This window comes from Pygocentrus nattereri, chromosome 16 (genome assembly GCF_015220715.1).
Source record: "Pygocentrus nattereri isolate fPygNat1 chromosome 16, fPygNat1.pri, whole genome shotgun sequence".
Classification (NCBI taxonomy): Eukaryota; Metazoa; Chordata; class Actinopteri; order Characiformes; family Serrasalmidae; genus Pygocentrus; species Pygocentrus nattereri.
The window spans coordinates 18,795,766-18,816,827 of record NC_051226.1 but is presented as its reverse complement, the minus strand read 5'-3'; the positions used below and the strand labels follow the sequence as shown (position 1 = coordinate 18,816,827).

The 21,062-nt window shown below is 37.0% G+C and overlaps 3 protein-coding genes across 3 annotated transcripts; all 3 read left to right on the top strand.

Annotated features, from left to right (window-relative positions):
- Positions 1–1,126: 1,126 nt before the first annotated feature.
- havcr2 (hepatitis A virus cellular receptor 2) lies at positions 1,127–4,993 on the top strand. Its single transcript, XM_017698527.2, has 6 exons — positions 1,127–1,343; positions 1,434–1,772; positions 2,683–2,754; positions 3,495–3,550; positions 4,087–4,171; positions 4,433–4,993. The coding sequence occupies exons 1-6, from the start codon at positions 1,298–1,300 to the stop codon at positions 4,552–4,554; spliced, it is 720 nt and encodes a 239-aa protein (XP_017554016.1). The 5' UTR covers positions 1,127–1,297; the 3' UTR covers positions 4,555–4,993.
- Positions 4,994–7,590: 2,597 nt separating this feature from the next.
- havcr1 (hepatitis A virus cellular receptor 1) lies at positions 7,591–12,956 on the top strand. The gene is made up of 7 exons (XM_017698682.2): positions 7,591–7,746; positions 8,031–8,372; positions 9,558–9,656; positions 9,784–9,845; positions 9,928–10,018; positions 10,113–10,149; positions 12,249–12,956. Exons 1-7 carry the CDS (start codon positions 7,692–7,694, stop codon positions 12,373–12,375), a joined length of 813 nt encoding a protein of 270 aa, XP_017554171.1. The 5' UTR covers positions 7,591–7,691; the 3' UTR covers positions 12,376–12,956.
- Positions 12,878–19,763, top strand: timd4 (T cell immunoglobulin and mucin domain containing 4). The gene is made up of 8 exons (XM_017698681.2): positions 12,878–13,017; positions 14,429–14,656; positions 14,856–15,194; positions 15,299–15,364; positions 15,764–15,855; positions 16,656–16,767; positions 16,851–16,884; positions 16,976–19,763. The coding sequence occupies exons 1-8, from the start codon at positions 12,969–12,971 to the stop codon at positions 17,055–17,057; spliced, it is 1,002 nt and encodes a 333-aa protein (XP_017554170.1). The 5' UTR covers positions 12,878–12,968; the 3' UTR covers positions 17,058–19,763.
- The last annotated feature ends 1,299 nt before the right edge of the window (positions 19,764–21,062 follow it).

Genomic DNA, 21,062 nt, shown 5'->3' with positions numbered 1-21,062 from the left:
CCACTGAGTATATTTTAAACTGAGGGGCTGGCAACTTATGTTCTTAACTAGATCTAGACTGGTCAACTAGCCAACAGCCTAAACATCATTATTGTCACAGGCTTTAATTAAAATTTCATATATGTGGCATGCACATATCATGGCCCTCAGGCCCCAACGATGACAGCCGAGAGAGCCGGCAGGAATCACCAGCGGCAGATCACGCAGCGGCAATGCACCTTGGTGAGGACGCTGGGAAGAGAGCCGCAAGGGTGGAGGGGGCGGAGCGCAAAGCCCAAGCTCCCCCGACGTGCAGGAGTGACGGGGGGAGGAGAAGGACTACGCTGGTGCCAGCTATGAGAGGCACCCGGGGCCCCACCCCCAGCTGGCAGCTCGACCGCCTGAGTCGAACGTAGAGGCCTCGCATGCCACAATATGGTAAGTTATAAAAAGTAGCATCAAACCCAGGCTGAATCCCAAATGGCCCTATATTCCATAAATAGTGTGCCAGCTAGCTATGAACGTTAGAAGTTTTGGCCTCTACAGCTTATCATTTATCAAGTATTCCAAGTAAAAGAGTCCCAAATGACTATTTCTTTGCTGTATTTTGCACCTTTGGTGTGCAGGATCCAGTACTTAAATTCCTACGTAGTGCACTATGCTTGGGTCAGGGATCCGTTTGTGATTGAGCACCAGCACAAGTAGGATTGGTGGATTGGTGCATGTTGTGATGGTAAATTGGTGGCAAAAAAACTACTTATAAAGCAAAAGCATTTGCATTAAACAGTGTTGTGTTATCATGTGCTCTTGAAATGACCGTAATATACACGATGGGTGATCAACCATTCTTCTCCTCATTCAGGAGCCCATGGTTGCTCAGTTTTGTGTCATGCCTAAAAACACCCTTTCTGTGATAAAATCAGAGTATGGCACAGCCTCAAGTGGCTTATTACTTAATACATAAAAAATCAACAGTGACCCGTTATGTCTGATATAACTGGCAGATATGATGGAGAAGACAAATAACATCAGTGTGACCTTTATTTATTAATAGTCATTCATTTTGATGTCAGTCATATTCAGTGTATGACATTGCATCTAAGTATCACAATGATCAACTTTAGATGTGTGCTTGGGGAACAAATAGCATCTGTGTAAAGCTGTGTGTTTACTTCCCAAATAGCATGTCTAAACCTATTTCTGAAATCTTTCCTGTTGGTGAGTTACACTCATGGAAAACAGAAGTAGTGACACTATTTCCAGCATTTAAACCATTTTATTCAGACAGTTGCTTAAAAAGACTGTGTTGCCACAGAAGATGATAACTTCAGTGATAATCCTCACATCAGGCATCTTTGTTACATGTAAGTATTGAATCTTTTTTACTCAGTGGTAACGGTCTTATGAACAAAGCTGGTGGTGTTGATGCTGAACACTTTTCTGTCTGTTTCTAGTACATGCAGCATCTGTTTTGACTGTAGTCGGACTGGTTGGAGAGACGGTTACTTTGCCATGTAAATATGATGTAAAGACTCATGGCATATCAAACATTTGCTGGGGCAGAGGGCAGTCCTGGTTCAGCTGTGAAAAAACACTCATCGCCACTGATGGAATGAGTGTAACCTTCAGAGAGTCCTACAGATACAGTTTACCCAGCATGCTACACATGGGGAACGTTTCACTGACCATCAAGAAGGCACAAAACGCAGACACTGGATTTTACACATGCCGTATTGAGATACCAGGATTATTCAATGACCTCAGCAGCTCTGTTTTGCTCTTTGTTTCAAATGGTGAGCGCAAAGCCCATTTACATGCACCATTATCCTGCATTAAACATCTATATATTTGTGTGCATGGGGTCCAGAAGTCTAAAAACTTTCTTTGCTAATTTAATACAATGTTATACCATAAACAAAATATATTTTCACATAATAATTTGAATGAAAAGGGAAATCTTTTGAAATATTTAGATGAATTTCAGAATCGGTTGGTATTTGGAATATGCTTTGATGACAGGGTGCACTCAAGCTGGCAAGGATTCCAGAAGTTTGTGTAAAAGCCTCAGATGAGAAGACTGAAACCACTTTAGGGTCTTCTTAAGAGCTACAAGGGAAGAGATAAGGACCGAATCTGTTTGTACAAAGGCCTTAAGGTGGTCACTATCACAAACATACTTACATCTAAATAGTGACTTGGAAAATGTGCAGTATCCTGAATACTGTCTTGTCTTGTTCTAAACTTTTTATTTATTTATTTTTTAATTATATAACTTTCTGTTTCTTATTTCCAGGTTTAAATTGAAAAACATCTCAGACATGGTCTCAGTCTTTTGGATTCTATATGATCATTGTCACTGGCATGAAAACTGTGTATCTCTGTAGTAACTTTATAAGAACTTAAAAAGTTCTTAACTTCGAAGATACTGTAGCAAGATTTTATATGCATAATTTGGAAACATTTCTCTTAGTCTATTCAACATAAGTTATATCCCGAAATGGGAGACTGGTGTTTTCAAATAGTCTAAATAATTACATGAACAAAGAAAAAACCTGAAAAAATTGACTTTGATATGATAGCGATGATGATTGCAGCTCTATAGTTTACTCTATATTATACTTGTGAACAGAATGTTGCATTATGGGTATCCAGACTAGCAGGATTGTATAAAATTGTGGTATTTCTGTGTTTTTGTTTTCAAAGGACTCAACCCAGTCAATGTCATCACAGGCACAGAACCTGCTGTTTCTGCAGAGAAGCAAGTAGGAACTCAAGGTCCGTTATCTACCATTATATCACACAATGCAGGACATCAACAGCTGTTCTATAACAACCACCCTGCTTGTGCAGAGACACACAAATGCAGTGTCATCATCTTCAACTGAGAAGCCTTTAGCTGTTAATCTGATGCTGTGTGTAGAAAACAGTACAGTAGTATGTATAGTGGATACGGCACATATACAACAGCTCCCTTTTGAAAGAAAGATAATGTTTGTGTTCTATGGCATTTAGGTTTTAATTTAAAATGCTAAGAGTATATATTTATCAAATTTTACATTTTTAAAACAGCGTAGAATATCAATCAATCAATGCAATTTTCTCTGGAGTGCATTTGGTGGTGGGCAGACAGAAAACACAAAATAATAACTTAAATTAACCACATAATACAACACAGAATAAAATAGAATACAGACTTATAGAATAAGAAAAAAGAAAAAAAAACATGAGGTCAATATTCTACTTTCATTTTAAATGTGTTGTAAACATAATAATCACCAACATCCTAATGCATATAGAAATGCAGGTTTTAATATGTGTGGCTATGTGTGCATGTAAGAGAGATGGACTGACAGAGTGTGTGTATGTGAGAGAGAGAGACAGAAACAGAGAGAGAGAGAGAGAGAGAAAGAGAGAGAGAGAGGGAGAGAGGGGGGATAGAGAGAGAGAGAGAGAGAGAGAGAGAGAGAGAGAGAATGACTGCTAACAACTAAAAAGAAGAATTTATTGCATTTCAGATTTCACTGCTGAATACTCCAGTGCTGGTTCAGTTTCACAGCTGCAAAATGCTGAGGTTTGTTCCAATACACTTTCAGTACTGCTTTTAACGAGGCCATATTCTACATTCTTCTTTTCTTTTCTTTTTTCCATTGAGGTCCACTTATAATGCTTAAGTGGTTTATTGTATCAGAAATGCTCATAATCCATTTTGTCATTGTCCCTTTAAGACTGATAGATGTAACTGGGCTCTATTCTGATTTTTATTGTGCCTCATTCCAAAAGCAGCCCAGACTGGAACATTCCTTATAACTCTTAGTGTGAACTGGCAGAGCTAAACTGCTGCAGGCTAAATAAGGGGACAAATGTAAATGACAAACAATTCAAAATGAGCTGTCCATGGGTAACATGCATGGAATTGTTAGGAGTTCAGTTGTAGTGAAGTTAAGTTTAACCTTTTAAAATGTCAGGTTTCTTACATCTCAAAGCTTTTTATACACTCTGTATTATATAAAATCATTAAATTATCGTTATTAAAGTGTGTGCTTGAAATCTTGATCCGCGTGTGGCTCTTGGCCTTTTAATAGGTTAATATGGATCTTCTTGTTTCAGGATACACTGGAAGCCTTTATTCTAACTACATTGAGAGTAGGAGCAGTAATATTCATCCCTGGTTTAATCATCGCACTTGTATGGAGTAAGTGAGGTTTTAATATAATATAACCATTATGCACCACACTGAAAAACTCCAGGCATTACTTCTGTCTGTGTACTATAAAAACTTGTAAAAGACATGAGAGACTTAAACTGTGTTAAACTTCCACATTTCCATGCTCTGCATGAGGGTGTAAATTAAACTCTCAGACAGTGTCTCCCAGGCAAAGTGGAAGTGAAAAAGGTGACTCATGAGCTAGATTGCTTACTGTGCACTAAAGTGTTCTGCTCACTCTGCCCTCAGAATTGCAGCGCTCCAGAAAACACAGAGATAGCAGTGGAAAAGAAAACGTCCCCACCCAACAGCAGAACGCCAGCCCCCACGTCCACACGCCTGTGCAAACACCACACGCAGAGGACAATTAAGATGTGTTTTAGCTGTGAATACTTGGCCATCAGGGCATAAAGAGATGACGTATACAATAGGATGTAGAATGATCTTTGTTTTTTACCTTGTTTCCACCTTGTGAGAGACTAAAATCTGCTTTATTCTTCTACTCTCTTAAAAATTAAGCTTCCTAAATGTTTTAATTGTTGTAATTTTCTAATCTCATTATTTCCTTAAAGGACCACACCAAATAATTTTTTTTTGCTTCCACAAGGCACTTTTAACTTTTTAAGAGCATATGATTCTAGAATAGAATAGAATAGAATAGAATAGAGTCCAATTATGTTGGAAATTTGTCTTTGTTCTTCTTTGTCATACTACAACTTAGAACAACAGTTTTAATCATTCTCCACTAACAACACACAATCTTGTGAAACAGAAATGGATGATCAGTAATAAATAAAACATTTTACTTAATCTGCCTCCCTGCTATAATTACTTTAGTCTTTATTAAAACATTTTGTAAATAACGTTGGTGTTAAACATTCAAATATCTATGGTACTAGTATTTTGACCCCTTAAGCAAACTGGTTATTTGTTATTCTTGAGATATGAAACAAAAGCCTGGACTTGCTGTTGGCTCCTGCAATTTAAGGGTTCAAATGTCTCCTTCTGTGCTCTGTAAGGTCTGAGTGCTCTGGAAATTGAGCCAGAATGTTAGTATTTTCTCTTATTTGCTTCCACTGCCCTTGAAGTACTACTATGGTATTCAAAAAAATTTCTTAGTTCAGGAAGGTTTCTGTTATTGTTTATTGGTGTACTAATTTGCTTTATGTTGATTATCAGTCAGAAACTGCATTAACAAAAACAAAAATATATACATAAGTTTGGAATCACTGTTTTCAAGTTGTTAAAGATATTTATATAAGTAAGAGAATGAAAAAAAATTTCCAAAGACATTAGAAGATTTCATGGTGACTGAGAAGGCAGAATGACCTCATATTTGAAATGTGTTGTCAATAAATTACGGCAAATTAATAATTACAGTATATAATTTATAATTCAACACCTTCTTTATGTTCCTGAAAAAAAATCTCAAACACTGAATTAAACTTGAAACTGTTGTCGTGTTTACAGTATGTTAGTCTACACTGTAGATGTTTTTCCATGAATAAAATCATTCCATTATCAGTAGAGCAACATACAAAATACAAAATAGCTGTTATCAGTACACTCTCTGAGAAAAAAGGTACGACACTGTCACTGGGGCAGTACCCTTTTGTCACTGGGGGGTTGCCCTCAGGGGTACATCTCAGTACCTATAGTCAGGGAACATAACTGTACCATAATCCATTGAAATTATATTTTCTAAGTTGTATTGACTCCTCATCCCCCGTCTCGCCTCCAGGCTTTTTATTAAATGGTTGTTTTAAAACATTAGTTTATAAAAAGATACAAATATCTATTTTTCCACTAGGAAAAACTTATTTACGGTACACAATTAGACCTTAAAACCACTGTTGTACCTTTGAGGGAAAGTTTACACTGTTTTTACCTTGATGAACAATGTACTGCAACTTTTGAAAGCTACTGTATCACAGAACATTTGCCCTTACATTGTTACTATTAATCTACTTAAAAGCACATACTGCATCGCTGCAGTGTAGTTAAGGTATACATATGATAATATTGCAGTGAAACAGATTATCACTGCAAGTGCTGACCCTGTACTGTGTGTCTTTATACACTGTACATGCCAACAGGAATCACACAGTACTCAACAGCTATGGATTTATTCATAAGCTCCAAACTATTTGAAAAAATGTAAATAGTGCAAATCTCAGATCATGATCTTCTTCTGTCAATCATGATACTGGCAGAACAGTATTTCTGTTAAACACTTCCGATTTCTCACATCGACCTGTCCCTGCTTTAGCACTTACAAATATAAAACATACAAATCTCTTTACTTGGAACATTGCCAGTTCCCATGCTTTCGGCAAGTCAGCAAGCTTGTATCTAAGGGCTTTATATATTTATTAGTGCGCAGTGTATTATTTTTTTGCATTGTAAATGTGGGGATGTGTATGTCTATATTAGTTGAACTATATAGCTAAAACAACAAAAAACACCACTGTTCAATTGCTTGTAACTAAAAAGTAAATAACTACCAGTTACTAACTGACTGTACAAGATATTTGTATGTATAAATATATCCTGGCACTGTCTTCTACATAATTTGAAAATGGCAGCTGTCTTTCACATTATGTGACAATTTCATGATGAAGGGACCAACAGAAAATTTGTAAAATCCCTTGCAATAAAATGTCTTTACATTAACTTACATTGAAAGTTAAGAATGTACAGTATATGAAATTAATATTTAATATTAGCCTGAAGAACTTATTCAGTACCAACCTACACAAAGGAAACATGCATTAAAGCATGCCCCATTAATGTTTGAGTGCTTTTTCTGTATGTTTTTAATTAATTGCTGAGATGGCTTTGAGTTTCCGTTAGTAAACCTTCTGGTTACTGTTGGATGTAAAAATGTTTCTGATGGATATGAAAGAATAACTGACAGCCTCATCTTGTAGAGTAACAAATAAAGAAGCCCTAAAGTGGATTCAGAGAGTGTCCCAAGGCTACTTTTGAACAGTATGTATTTACATATATAAATATTCACAATATCCAGCCACCACCTCTCCTGTTATTGGAAACGTGTTATTTGTGAAAGAGGACAATAAGAAACACAGCACGGCCACAGTGCAAAATCAAGCAATTATCAGCCAGCTAATGACAGCATTACCTAATAACCTTGGAAATTTCATGACGTTGGATAAGACTGTCCCAATACTGGCCTCTAGTGTTTTATTACAGCTTTCTTGTTGAAAAAAACTGGTTGAATTCTGCAACAATCACACATTTCTTAACATTTGCTGGGTAACAGCAGGTAAAAGAAAAAGAAAAAAGATGATGAAGGTTTAAGCAGCCTGACTTTCAACATCTCATCTTATGACTAAGTAGAAGTGAAACAGCCCAGAAGGAAGCATGATTTTATAGCTCTCGGGGAGGAAGTCATGCACAGCACAGGGTTGACCTAAGTGTAAACCAGTTAAATGTGAGGGGGCAACGCAGTTGTCTATGGAATGCCTCAGAGTGAAACCATCTGATCATGAATCTGCTTTACTGGGTCACCTCATCAGTCTGCCTTCTTCTCTGCCTGATAGGTAGGCTGTGTCTTAAAACGTATACAAAAGATGGCAAAAGTCGTTACCTTATAGAAGTAAGATATTCTATATAGATAGATGGAGTTCCTGTAGACTGTCAAGAGGAAATCTCGGAATGTAATTGAGTTAAAAGAGTTAATTCAATCTTTAAAAACATAATAATCTTGTTACAATACATGTAAATTTAAATAATATAACCACGTCATAGGCAAAAGGGTTCCTGTCAGTGGTGGTGTAATCAATCAGAACAGTGATTCAGTGACGTTTCCCAATTTTCTTTTCAGTCTGTTCATGCAGAGCCATTCTTGTGACCGGCTTTTACGGTCAAGATGTCACTCTGCCATGCAAATACGACTCCAAATATCATGGGAAATGTGAGATATGCTGGTTGAAAGGCGACATACCAGTAAGTGGATGTGGTGCTGAAATTCTTGCAACAAATGGAGACAAAGTAGACAGAAGAACATCAAGCCGATATACACTAAAAGGAGACATACAGAAGGGAGATGTGTCTTTGACAATCGTCAGCACCACCACAGACGACTCTGGAAAGTATGGCTGTCGAGTGCATGTGCCTGGATGGTTCAATGATAAAAAATATGTAGTAAACTTACAACTTGTAGAAGGTATGTATTCACTACAAAACCTAAACTACAGCATTGTCAGTATTCTTTCTCTACAGGTTTAGAAAATGTTCCTAAAATAACATAGCATACAGCAAAATAAATAGAGATAAATAGAGATATTTAGATAAAACTATAAACCTGCAATAACAAAACACTGAAAAAAATGATATAGTATTGCTTAGGAACATATGTCACTGTCACTCTGCATTATTAGGAAGGTGGTGAGCAAGGGCCGATATGTCTATTCATCTTCAGAATCCATTCTAAAAAGGAGAAAAGTTTTACATCCTCTTCTGTAGCACCTGTTCAAATGACACAAGAACAGACACCATCCAGTGACTCTTAGTGTGTGACGGGTCTAAAAAGAAACGCTTTTTCAATGTCAGGTATCAGGGACTCAAGACTTGACTTTAAAACTTTGGACTTGATTTCACACAGTGACAAGAGTGTCAGATATTACGCTGATATTCTAAACAGCCTGTTTGAAAAATACAGCCTTTTACAAATCTGACAAATTGATAGTCCAGCTATTTATTTTAGACAAAATGGATGCGACTACATAACCGAATAAATGTAAATTTTGTAACAAATAATTGATCTATAATCAAACAACGAGAGCCAAAGCGTCTACCAACTGAAGGAGCTGACAGATGAAAATGAGGCACAATTTAGCCAGTCCCTGTTAGTCAGTAGTGAAGCTTAGTTAAGGTTAACTAGTCTTAGCTCAGATCTAAGGACATTTTGCCAAATTTAACTGACTTACTTACTTACTTACATTATAGCCATTAACATATAGTTAATAATTGTTTTTTTTTTTGTGTTTAACTGGTAACAGCATCTGTATTGCTGTGCAATTGATCACATCTCTGATCATATCATTATAGTGTGCATCAAAAAGGGATGAGCAGAAAAAGCAGTTGCAATGCTGAAAAGTACCGGATACTTAGAACTTGTAAAGGTTGCACAGTATTAAAGTAGCGTTTTTGACCTGATATTTTTACTTTAATTCAAGCTGTTATTTGAAAAATTACTTTTACTTGAGTCATTATTTTACAGAAAAAAACTTTTACCCACCTTTGGACAAATGTTACCAAATGTGTTACATTTCAGCCTTTTTTCCCAGAATAAGATATTTACTCTCGTAAAAAATGAAAAAAAAGCACACTAATGATTTTTCCTGAACAGCACCTGCGCCAAAACCAACAACACCAGTAAATTCTTTACTATCACGTATCACTGAGATTTCAAGCGAAGAACCATGGCTGTCTGTATCCACAAGAGAGGGTATTTATTTTATATTATACCTTTTGCTGTGACTTTTATGGCCTCCTTTTAAGAGATTAAATTTCTAAATACATATAACAGATAAATGCATCTAATGGGTGTCCTCTTTAATCTTTCTCCTCACTAGTTCCAAAACCTGTGAACTCAGCAAATTTCTCCAACACATCCCTTCCTGTGCACAATAAAAACGTAAGTTTGACGTGAATCAGAAATTCTGTTATAACTATTTGATAAGTCGACTCTTACATTGTTAACTGTACGTATTCTTAAGGTAATTGATTCAACATACGATATGCTTCCTGGCATTGTGGTGTCAGCTCTACTGCTGCTATTATTGGGACCTCTTGCTGTTTACTTTATGTGTAAGTACATCAATTTTATCAGCACGCAATATACAACATCAACTGTGCTTTCATTTTTAACTGAAACTTAAATCTGAATGGCTTCTCTTTTCAGGGAAACAAAAGAGAAAAAGCCGAGGCACACTAGAAACGTAAGTGAAATCTAAGATGCTGACTCATATGGAAGAGTTATACAGAAAGACAGCATAAACCTATGAGTCAGAGAGGGTTATTCAATGAGAAGTGGAAAGAAAGTGCACTAGAAACAATACGTAATACTAACAAAGACCCACGGGTGGGATATGCAACTTATTACAGCTGACTTATGCCATTTATTAACTGTAATCTCACATTTCAGCTAGCAATGTTTCCTATTAACATGCTAACAAGCTCAGATTCATTATGAATTTCCAATAACCTAATTATCTTGTTAGCAAATGGCTACAACCAGTGGTCTAATTGTAAAATATTTTCACGGGGGAGGGTCAGACTTTGTCTTATACTGTGGTAAGATTGTCCATTTTTTCATATAGAACCAAATATAGGCTTTTTTGTAAGTTTACAGTTTAGCATTTTAACAAATAATTGAACTACTGTCATATAAACTGCATAAGCTGCTCTTTAGAGCAATCACATTTTCCCCCAATTGTAAATTAATGACATGTCCAGATCAATTTTATGGGGAGAGTGGAGAATCTGGGGAACAGGACAGAGAGGGTAATAATGTGACTTTTTGGCTAAAAATAGTTTTAAAGAGTTATCAAGCAAACTGTCTTATTAGCATTTACAAAATGTTTATAGTACTTCTAAATAGTAAATAGTATTTATAAATAACCTTTCACTTAAGATCATGCATCATAAATCACATTTAAATAGTTTTAGTAGAATACATCTACTTTCTCCTTATTCTTACAAAGACGCAACAGAACCAACCCTATCCATGGTTTATAACCTGACACACTGTAAAAAGTGGCTCGTCAGGCCTACTTAAAAAATAACAAAGTAACAAACAATTGAACTAGTTTTATTCAACTTAAAAGCTACATTGATTGAAAGAATCATCCATTCAAAGTATTTATTTGGATTAAATAAAATTAGTTCATTAACTTGTTACCACATTAAGTAATTTTTTAAGTAAATCTTCTGAGCCATTTTTAGAGTGTAGCAGATCAACTACCAGCTTTGGTTCCTCCCAGATAGCCCACTCCTGATAAACCCAAGGCAATTTATATATATAATACACATACAGTACTATGACTTAATAAAGACTGTATATAGGCATATCACGTTAATCCAAAAGCAGCTTTTTATATCTTTGTTTATTTAACCATCCATGTACCCAGTTCATTTTTTTTTTCATTTCAACACAAACCACTAGAAAACCTCTCCACCCACTGGAGGTCTAAAGCAGAGATTTTTAAATGCGGTCCTGGGGAGCCACCACTTTATACAGTCTCAATCAAGTGTAGCTGATCTAGGTCATGAAGGGCTCGATAATCACTCATAGGCAGGGACAAGTTAAAACTGTGCAGGGCCAGTGGTCTCTAAGACAGGATTTGCTCTGGTCTAAAGGAAGAGCATTTGTGGCTTTTAGACCCACTCAAAAACCCAAAAGGCACACTAATTTGAGAGCACAGCGGAAAAGTCACCTTTGCTTAAAATTTACATAGTATCAAGCTTTTTGCATTTTCATCCATTGTCTGATCTTATTTAACCTCTGATTTGTTGATTTTGTTTGTGCTTCACTGGTACACTATATGTCCAAGAATATTGAGACACCACTTCTAATTAGTAACTTTTACTTAAACCAGTTACTGACACAGGCTAGTTACAGTAGTAATAGTAATAATCAGTATGTAATCTATAGAACAGCATTGTCATTAGAATGGGGGACACTCTGGTGCAAAACCCATATGACTCTCTGGTGTGATGTGGCTCCATCCAATACCTTTGGGATGAGTTGATCATTTGTGTCATTTATAATCCAAGACTAATCATCCAACATCAAGTCCTGACCTCTTGAAGTTGAGTACAATCAGTTCCTCACAACAATGCTTCAACATCTAGTGCAAAGCCCCCCAGAAGAGTGGAGGATGTTGCTGTGGCAACATCAAGTGGGGCAAACTACCTATAAATGCTCAATTGGATAAGCAAGTGTTTACAAACTACTGGACATGTAGTGCATCAGTGGAACAAAATATACTAAAGAAAGAAATATTTCTCACATGTAGTTATAATTCTCTTCTTACAGAGCCCACTTACATCCTTCTGTGATATACGGCAACGTGAACAGCACTGTGGGCATCCTCAACAGGGAGATGGCAGTGGAGAATGTCTATCAATTAGATACTGAGAACGAATATGAACGGTGGTCGTGATAATTCATGATCATGATAACTCATGATATTCAATAATGCTACACTGTACTTGGTTTAACTAATGAGTTATGAAAAGCTTCAAGTAATGTTAAGTTATGTCACATTTGTGACTATATAATATTAAATACATTTTTTCTTTGGACTCACTTTAGTGGCATTATAGGCCCCAAAAAGCTTCATAAACGGTCAATATGTTTTACCTTTCTCTTCCAGGTAGTCCTCATAAATTTCCAAACATGCTTTGTGATGCAATAGTCTTACATAATATGATATTGCTCTTTCTGTGGTCATTACATTTTAACAGTGAAATATGAGAGTTATATTAATGTTCTAGTAATAGAGTTATATTAATGTTATAGTAATATTCTGTTGCTCTTGTGAATATTTTTATACATAATCAAATCTTGCTGAACATCTCAAATAAGATATTTTATTGGCAGCATTCGTCATTCAATTACAAATTCATGTATTTGATTTCAGATTTACTACTATTTTGCTATTATCTGTATTTTATATAAAACTCAGAAGGAATGAGTGTATACACTGATCATTTTGAAGAGTAAATAAATGGCTATACTGATGTTGCAGACCTCATGGCCTTTGGTTCCTATCAGCTTCATTGTAAAGGAAATAGTAAGTTCGGTAAGTTTCTCTACAAAGAACAATTTTACATCAAACCTGTCAACTTTCAGGGCATTAAGCCTTTGTGCATCCCATATTACCACTGTTATGACATTTCTATATGTTTCTCAATTAGCATGTTGCAGTTTCTCTCGAAAGGCACATTTCATGCCAAAACACTCTGAATGAACTTTGAGTACATCTCAACAATTGAATATAGAATTTGTAGAAATTGCAGAATTATTAGCCTTATTATTGTTCATATTACTCTTTTAAGATTTATTAAAGAAAGCTTATGTTTAATATTGAAAGCTTAATGGTCATATTGTCCAATTCTAAGAGCTAAGAGTCAGCACATAAGGCTGTGTGCTGACTAACGGTGGAATGCACAAGGACGTCAGATAACAGGAAATACCTCTAAGCTAATAGTAGTAGACACTGGGATTAGCACACCACACAAGTGCTTCATCTTGTCAGAGAAGCAGAGCCATTGTTTGGAAAGCGGGGGGAGTTGATAAACACAGGGAATACCTTAAGCTGACCTTGCAGACGTGCTCACGTCTCGAGCGCATCCTTAAACTTTATGGTATAGATTGGTGAGCTGGGCTAACGCACACATTGGAGGCTTGATGGAATCTACTGATATCTTGGGTAAGGAGGAGCTGTCATGTAACTATAAAAAAGGGAGTCAGATGAGAAAGGGTCAGAGCTTATTTGGGAGATACATGATGCATGTTCTCTGTTTGTAACCTCTCCAGAATTCTGTAATAAAACTTCGTTTGTTTCACTCATCTCATTTTTTTGCATCAACGAACACGCAGGACTGGTTTCGTCCACAAAATGTAGAAATTTCTAAAAATAGTGGAATTCTCCTTTAAATGATTATCCATAGTTGGGATATGTATGAAACAACACACATGCCAAACTCACATAACCCTGAGAGAATTTGCTGATATAGTTATAAAAATATTTATCTCCGCTTTTAGCAAATATTAAGGAATTAATAAAATTCAAAAACAACCTGTGTCATAATCCTGTCTGGCAAAGATGCCTGTACATCATCCCCACACACAGTGAGGATCATTTCTGCAGCAAAAAAATGGAGAACTCCTCTCCAAAGCTTTTTGGAGTACATCAGTGAAGATGAGGGTTGTGTTACTTAACACAAAGATGCTCAAAAAGTGGTGTCAGAGCTTATTTACATATTAAATGTTTGATAACATATTAACAGACTTTCTGTCTGCTATACTAATACAGTGAGACATGAGCTATAGTTCTGTTGGGTTGAGTCCTGGACTTTGGTTTCTCAGTGGAAACGAAGCTCATATGTGGTGCTGTCCAGATGTACTAAGCAATTAATGGAGCCTGTTTGCTAGAGCATAGCAACTGTTGATTACAATGAGCCTTTTTTCTCTTCTTTCCCCATCAACAGTTGAGGCAGAGCAGAGGGGTCAGTGGCCCTGTCCTCCTTGGAGATGTCACAGACTGAGGTCTCAAGAACACAGCTGCCTATTCACACTGTCTCGTTGTCATGCTCCAGGCAGTCCCCAGCACAAGGCAGTGCTGCCCAAATGCCATGCTCCATCACACAACCTAGTCCGAATGGCTGCTTCTCATAGTTTTTATTTGCTGCACTGGATCCTTGTCCTCTCTACTTTAGGTAAGACATTTAGACATTAGAATTCTGGAAGATTCCTCTTATTTTGTGCAAAGAACAGCTAATATAGCCTACTGAACTAACACTGTTGTAGCACTGACTGTATATGTAATGGCTGTGCAAGACAGAATTTCAGAGAGCATCACTTTGGGTTAACTTTTTCTGTTGTGTTACGTTTTGTAACTCTCCCTGTACCTCACAGTTGCCAGATCATCAGTGATGGCGTTCAAGGTGACTGAAGGCAGCACAGTGATTCTTTCCTGCCATTACTCAGTAAAGCAGCATGGCCTGAGACATGTGTGCTGGGGTCGAGACTGTGGAACGTTCTGGTGTAATGACATCATTGTACAGACTGATGAAAATGGCGTCATCTCAAAGGTCTCGGACAGGTACAGACTCATCGGAGACGTTCTCTCTGGACAAATGGACTTGGGCATCCAGCGTATACAAAGGACAGACAGCGGGCCTTATTGCTGCAGGACAGACATAGATGGGCTTTTCAATGACAAGAAAGTGACCTACACTCTAAAGGTCATGAGAGGCAAGTGAGGGTTTTTGCTTTTGTCATCTACCACAACCTAAAGTTTTTAAATGTCCTTGGATATTAAGGATGGTTGAAATTAAAACTTACTTTTATTTTCAAAGCCCCAACAACAGTGCCTCCAACTACTACTACATCTCTCACCACGGAGCCACTGCCAACTCAGACAGGTAAGTAATATATGTGTCTTAATCTAGTCAAAGGAGGAATGAATCAGCTAACCATCCTTATCAAAGGTGCTGCTGTGAAATGTTGTGAGTTCTATATTGCTGCTTTGATATTTACCATATTATTAAACTGTCCATCTTCCCACATAATAAATGCTAGTCTACATCTGTTAAAACCAAAATAACTAACTGACCTTTAAATAACAAGTGGTGGAATCCTGTATGGCTACCTATAGTTTTAAGCAATGTCATTAAATGTCACCCTTGATTTGTGCATCATCGAGGAAGCTCACTAAACCCTGCCTGTGAAATGTCTCTCACCAGTGTGGTCTCACGTCATTACCGAGTGAGCAGAAACCACATGCAAACACGTTGTCAATCGGAAACTTTTTGTCTCTGTAGTGCCTCATCTGTCAGACCCACCCAGAGAAACAGAGGCATCAAGATATGACATTTCCAGGCAAAACTTAACCATACTTAATCTGGGGGGTATGGTAAGTATGAGGTGTCATTTGGTCACATTTTCTACATTTTATTTTTTATGTCTTTGTAGTCTTTCATTTAAGGCTGATTTAGTGAACTGTCAAGCCCAAATTTGTACAAATAGATCGCAAAAAAAATTTAATAAGGTTATTGAACAAACACAAAAATTTGTGGGTTGGACTTTTTTTTACTTTAATTTCACATAGGTAAATTAATGAAAAGGCCATGCTTTACCTGCTTCTTTAGAGGAAATTAGACTGGTAACAACCATGTTTACTAGTGATATTAAATATTGATTCTTCAGGGACTGTAGTGAGAATATACAGCAGCAAAACTTTCTAATGACTCACTGGGCTTTATGATGAATTTGAGGTGCATTCAGCATATGAAATTATTGTAAAAGAACCACAGGGGATTTTTATCTATTTAAACAATTCTATAGATCCTCCTGGAGGCCCCTTGCACATTTTAGTGCTTTCGTTGTTTTAACACACCCACTTCAACTAAGTAAGGGCCTATTAATTGCCTACTTAGTCAGGTCAGGTGTGATGCCAGCAGAAAAATTACTTTAACATGAAGGGCAATGTGTCTTCCAAGACCATGGATGCGAAACACAGCTCTAGATGCCTGAAATATGAGCTAGAACACCTTTACACCCAAACCTTTTATCATGGCATTCCTTCATTCCAGGCCATTTCCACCATGGCATATACTTACAATACCTGAAGACATCAAATTATCTCATGACCATTTTACCATCTCCACTTGCAGTTTACAAAGACAAATTAGCTTCCATCTCTGTGTCATATAGGCTGAAGAAGCAGTCCCGAACATCACACTACAGATCAACATTCCAGTACTATCTCTGTCTCTCAGCATCCTCTTGCTCCTGCTGGGCGCACTGGCCCTGATGGTCTTCAAATGTATGTACTGTGTTCTACACTGCTTTGATCTAATGGCCTATATTTGAATGAGACTTAACTATGTATCATGGGATTACTTTCAGGTGGGTTTCATATGAAGGTGCTAGAGAGTGGATGGTAAGTATAATGAAAACATAGCAAAGAACATCGAGAGTTGTGTGTGTAAACAAATATTAAAAGACAGCATATTTTCTATTTTATACTTTAGTCTCTCAAATGAGCCAAGGCACATCATTTATGAAATACGGACCAGAAGACCAGTGGAGGAGAACATTTACACCCTGGATTAAGCACACAGCAGCTACATATACTCACATTTCACTTTATTGTGCAACCTATACCATTAAAATTTATGTTTCAGCTGACCTGTCCATGCTCCAACCTTTCAAAACTGTTTTTTTATTTTTTTATTTTGGGCAGTTTTGGCTTTCCAAATTTAGAGAACAACAGTGATACCATGGTGTTGCCACATGTTATTGTGAAGACTTTATCACTGGTTTCGAGAACAAATGGCAAACAGAGTGTCCTGATATTTACTTTGTTTTTCTGTAAAGACACCTACATTGCATTCGGAAAATCTTCAGACCCTTTCACTTATCTTCACATTTTGTTACGCTTAGCCTTGTGTTAAAATTAAAAATTTCCCATTTTCCCCCTGATCATTCTGCACTCAATACCCCATAACGACGAAGTGAAAACAATTTTTGCAGTTTTTGCAAATTTATTGAAAAGGAAAAACTAAAATATTGCATTGACATAAATATTCAGACCCCTTACTCAGTACTTAGTTGAGGCACTTCCGGCAGTGATTACAGCCTCCAGTGTTCTTGGGTATGATGCCACAAAGTTTGCACACCTGGATTTTGGGATTTCCTGCCATTCTTCTCTGCAGATCATCTCAAGCTCGGTCATGTTGGATGGGGGCCTTTGGAGGACAGCGACAGTGGTCTCTCCAGAGATTAGGTTGAAGTCAGGGGTCTGGCTGGGCCACTCTAGGACATTCACAGAATTGTCCCTAAGCCATTCCTGTGTTGTCTTGGCTGTGTGCCTAGGGTACATTGGAAGGTAAACCTTCGGGTCTGGTTTGAGGTCCCCAGTGCTTTGGATCATGTTTTCATTAAGAATATCTCTGTATTTTGCTCCATTCAGCCTTCCCTCAACCCTGACCAGTCTCCTGTTCCAGCTGCTGAAAAAGAACCTCATTGCACGTTGCTGCCACCACCATGCTTCACTGTAGAGAAGGTATTAGGCAGGTGATGAGCAGTGCCTGGATTCTTCCAGACATAATGCTTGGAATTAAGCCAAAAAGTTAAATCTTGGTTTCATCAGACCAGAGAATCTTGTTTCTCACAGTCTCAAAGTCCTTTAGGTGTTTTTTTGGGCATCCAGGCAGGCTTTAATGCATCTTTTAATGAGAAGAGGTCTGGCCCCTCTGCCATAAATGGCTTGGTTTTTGCTCTGATCTGAATTGTCAGCTGTGAGACCTTATATAGACAGGTGTGTGTCTTTCCAAATCATGTCCAACTGAATTTACCACAGGTGGACTCCAGTCATGGTGTACAGACATCCCTAAGATGATCAAGAGAAATGAGAGGCACCCAGAGTTAAGTTTCAAGTGTCATAGCAAAGGGTGTGAATACTCATGTCCCTACAAAATTTTAGTTTTTACACCATTTGCAAAAATTCTAAAATATATTTTCACTTTCTCATTATGGGATATTTAATGCAGATTGATGGGGAAAAGCTTGAATTGTTTTGATTTTAGCACAAGGCCTCTACATAACAAAATGTGAAAAAAGGGTCTGAAGACTTTTGGAATGAATTGTAGATAAGGTTTACCACAGATGTGGCCATGTATTTTGTTTTAGTTTCTTATGTTTCAATAAAAAGCAGTTTATCTGAACAAAAAAACTTTATGTCATTTGGACAGTGTCACACTAAGGACATAGAAATGGAGGGCAGTCAAAACAAATTTGGAAAAAACAAATTACATTATTGACTGATCAATAACAATATTTATTTAATGTTTTTTAATATTTATACACTGCAGTTTCAATTGAAAAGATGTAATTTTGTAGTTCATGCAATCACTGGCTAAGGACAAAAAATAAAACTGGTACTTTGACCTAAAAGTGCCTATATTTGCAAAAATGGCCAACTACTGTAATGAGTTTGGACATGCTTTACAGAAAGTAATAAAATTTAACATTTAACATAAGGAGAAATTATAGCAGAAAACACAGTTTGGGCCATAATACCCAAACTCACAGTTCCTTGCGAATTTCAAATTATTTTTATTTGCATCCATGTGAAAAGTCAAACAAGACAGATTGGTTGAAGTTTTTGTCATGCAATTGAGAATTCAGGAACAAACTGACTCATAATCTAAGCAGAAAGTTCACCAGTTTTAACTTCATTAGCTAGTTATTACTATAATTAACATTTTAGTCTGCTAGCTACTGTAGAATGACTGAAATTATACTAAGGGACTTGCCAACAACAATTTCCTTGTTGTACTTGTTGTATATGTGATCACTACACAATGCACTATGCAATGTGATTATCAAGATGTCAACGCTTCCAGTAACCCTATTTTAAAAGAGTTTTATCCTAGCGCTTCCCATATGAAAAATATAGCAGTATAAAATGTTGAGTGTTGTGATTTGAAGAGCAACGCTTTAGCAAATTCTTAGTGATTTTTGTTTCTTTCTATTATCTATTTTTTTGTTAGTTCTCTTCATAGACAGTTTCTTTGTATGTGTTCGTGTATTATAACACATTATACTTCATGTTAAAGGTTTTATGTGGATGCATTGTAAATTATGTTTGATATTTTTAGCATGACAGTGTTTTGCTGAAATCAGCTCAGTCTGTACGGTGTAATGGAAATGATGTTATTGTCAGCTGTCCCAAAAAAAAACTGAATATGAACCTTCAATAAATACAGTGTTATGTAACAACAAAATACATTCAAAATACATACTTTTACATTCTGACTGTATGTTTTTGCCTTTGCATGTGCCAAAGAGTTAAAATCCATAGTTTGATCATTTCATGTCTCAATTAGTTTGATCAACTCAAGTAGGGACTATGTGGTGAATAATTCTGTAATGTATATGGGTGCAAATTCATTATTTAATCTCTCTTCCAGTTGCTCTTAGCACTAATATGCTTTTGGGGCCTGGACCCTGATTGGCTGCTTTGTATCAGTCTAGGCTAAAATCTTTGATGTGAATGGCCGAACTAAAGCTTTATAGGCTGAATAGGTTCTTTTCCATGATACTGATATTGTAAAGTAAATCTTCTCCTTTATCATCACCATCATCATCTTTAACCACTTAATCCAGATAGGGTCGTGGTAGCGGTTGAGAGAGCAGAGAATCACAGACGACCATGTCCCCTGCAACTTCTCCAGCTCATTCTGTGGGACATTCTGTGAGACAATCCCTCCAGTGGGTTCTTTTAAGAACCATGGGTCTCATTTCAGTAGGCCGTGCCTTGTAAACCCCCCTGGTGAATGGTCAGATGTGCGCAGAGCAGGCTATAGAGAAAAGTATTTAATACAGGGAGAATCTGAAATCAAAGTACAAAGCAGGTGAGGGTCGATCAAAAAGAGTCCAAAAGGATAAGGTTAAAGTCATAAAACAAAAACAGGCAGAATCACAAAACCAGAAGGTCAATACACATAAACAAGGCTTGGTAACGCACAGGAATTGCAACAATACTTCGGAAAAAGACAAAGCACTTGAAGACAAACATATATTCCTTAAAATAGGTATAACCAACCAATACTCAGGTGAGCTAGAACGTTGATAAGAGGATGGCTGATCATGTGACCTCCCAGAGAATTCTGGGAGTTGGAGTGCTGGACAGAGTCATGGATGTCGGTCTCCACTACGAAAGGCATGACAGATGCTCGAACCACCTCACCTGGCTCTTTCGCTCTGTGTAGGTTCCACCATCATTCAAGGCTTAATTATGCTGTAGGATAAACCCATTTTCAATGCTAACAGGCTACTAGGAAGGCTAACTGGAAGAATGTCTCTTCTCCCATAAAACCATAGACTATGCAACTGGGTTCTAATGTTAGGTTAATTTAAATAATGTTCTAATTTGCATTGCTGCAAAAACTTGGACTGGATGGAATTTTATGATTTGGCACGTTTTAAATTATCTCGTTCTTTCCATGATTATTGTTTTATTGGTGGGGTACGCTGACTTTTCACTTTTGCCTGTGCAGCTAAAAGCATCCCTTGCGTAAAGAAATCACACTTGATCCTTCATGACAAAATCAA

Coding starts and splice junctions, on each gene's coding strand:
- havcr2 (XM_017698527.2), top strand. CDS start 1,298: ATGATAACTTCAGTGATAATCCTCACATCAGGCATCTTTGTTACAT. Junction 1,344..1,433: donor ATCAGGCATCTTTGTTACAT/GTAAGTATTGAA, acceptor GTCTGTTTCTAG/TACATGCAGCATCTGTTTTG. Junction 2,755..3,494: donor GAAGCAAGTAGGAACTCAAG/GTCCGTTATCTA, acceptor ATTGCATTTCAG/ATTTCACTGCTGAATACTCC.
- havcr1 (XM_017698682.2), top strand. CDS start 7,692: ATGAATCTGCTTTACTGGGTCACCTCATCAGTCTGCCTTCTTCTCTGC. Junction 8,373..9,557: donor AAACTTACAACTTGTAGAAG/GTATGTATTCAC, acceptor TTTCCTGAACAG/CACCTGCGCCAAAACCAACA. Junction 9,657..9,783: donor GTCTGTATCCACAAGAGAGG/GTATTTATTTTA, acceptor TCTCCTCACTAG/TTCCAAAACCTGTGAACTCA.
- timd4 (XM_017698681.2), top strand. CDS start 12,969: ATGGCCTTTGGTTCCTATCAGCTTCATTGTAAAGGAAATAGTAAGTTC. Junction 15,856..16,655: donor TACTTAATCTGGGGGGTATG/GTAAGTATGAGG, acceptor TGTGTCATATAG/GCTGAAGAAGCAGTCCCGAA. Junction 16,768..16,850: donor GGCCCTGATGGTCTTCAAAT/GTATGTACTGTG, acceptor GATTACTTTCAG/GTGGGTTTCATATGAAGGTG.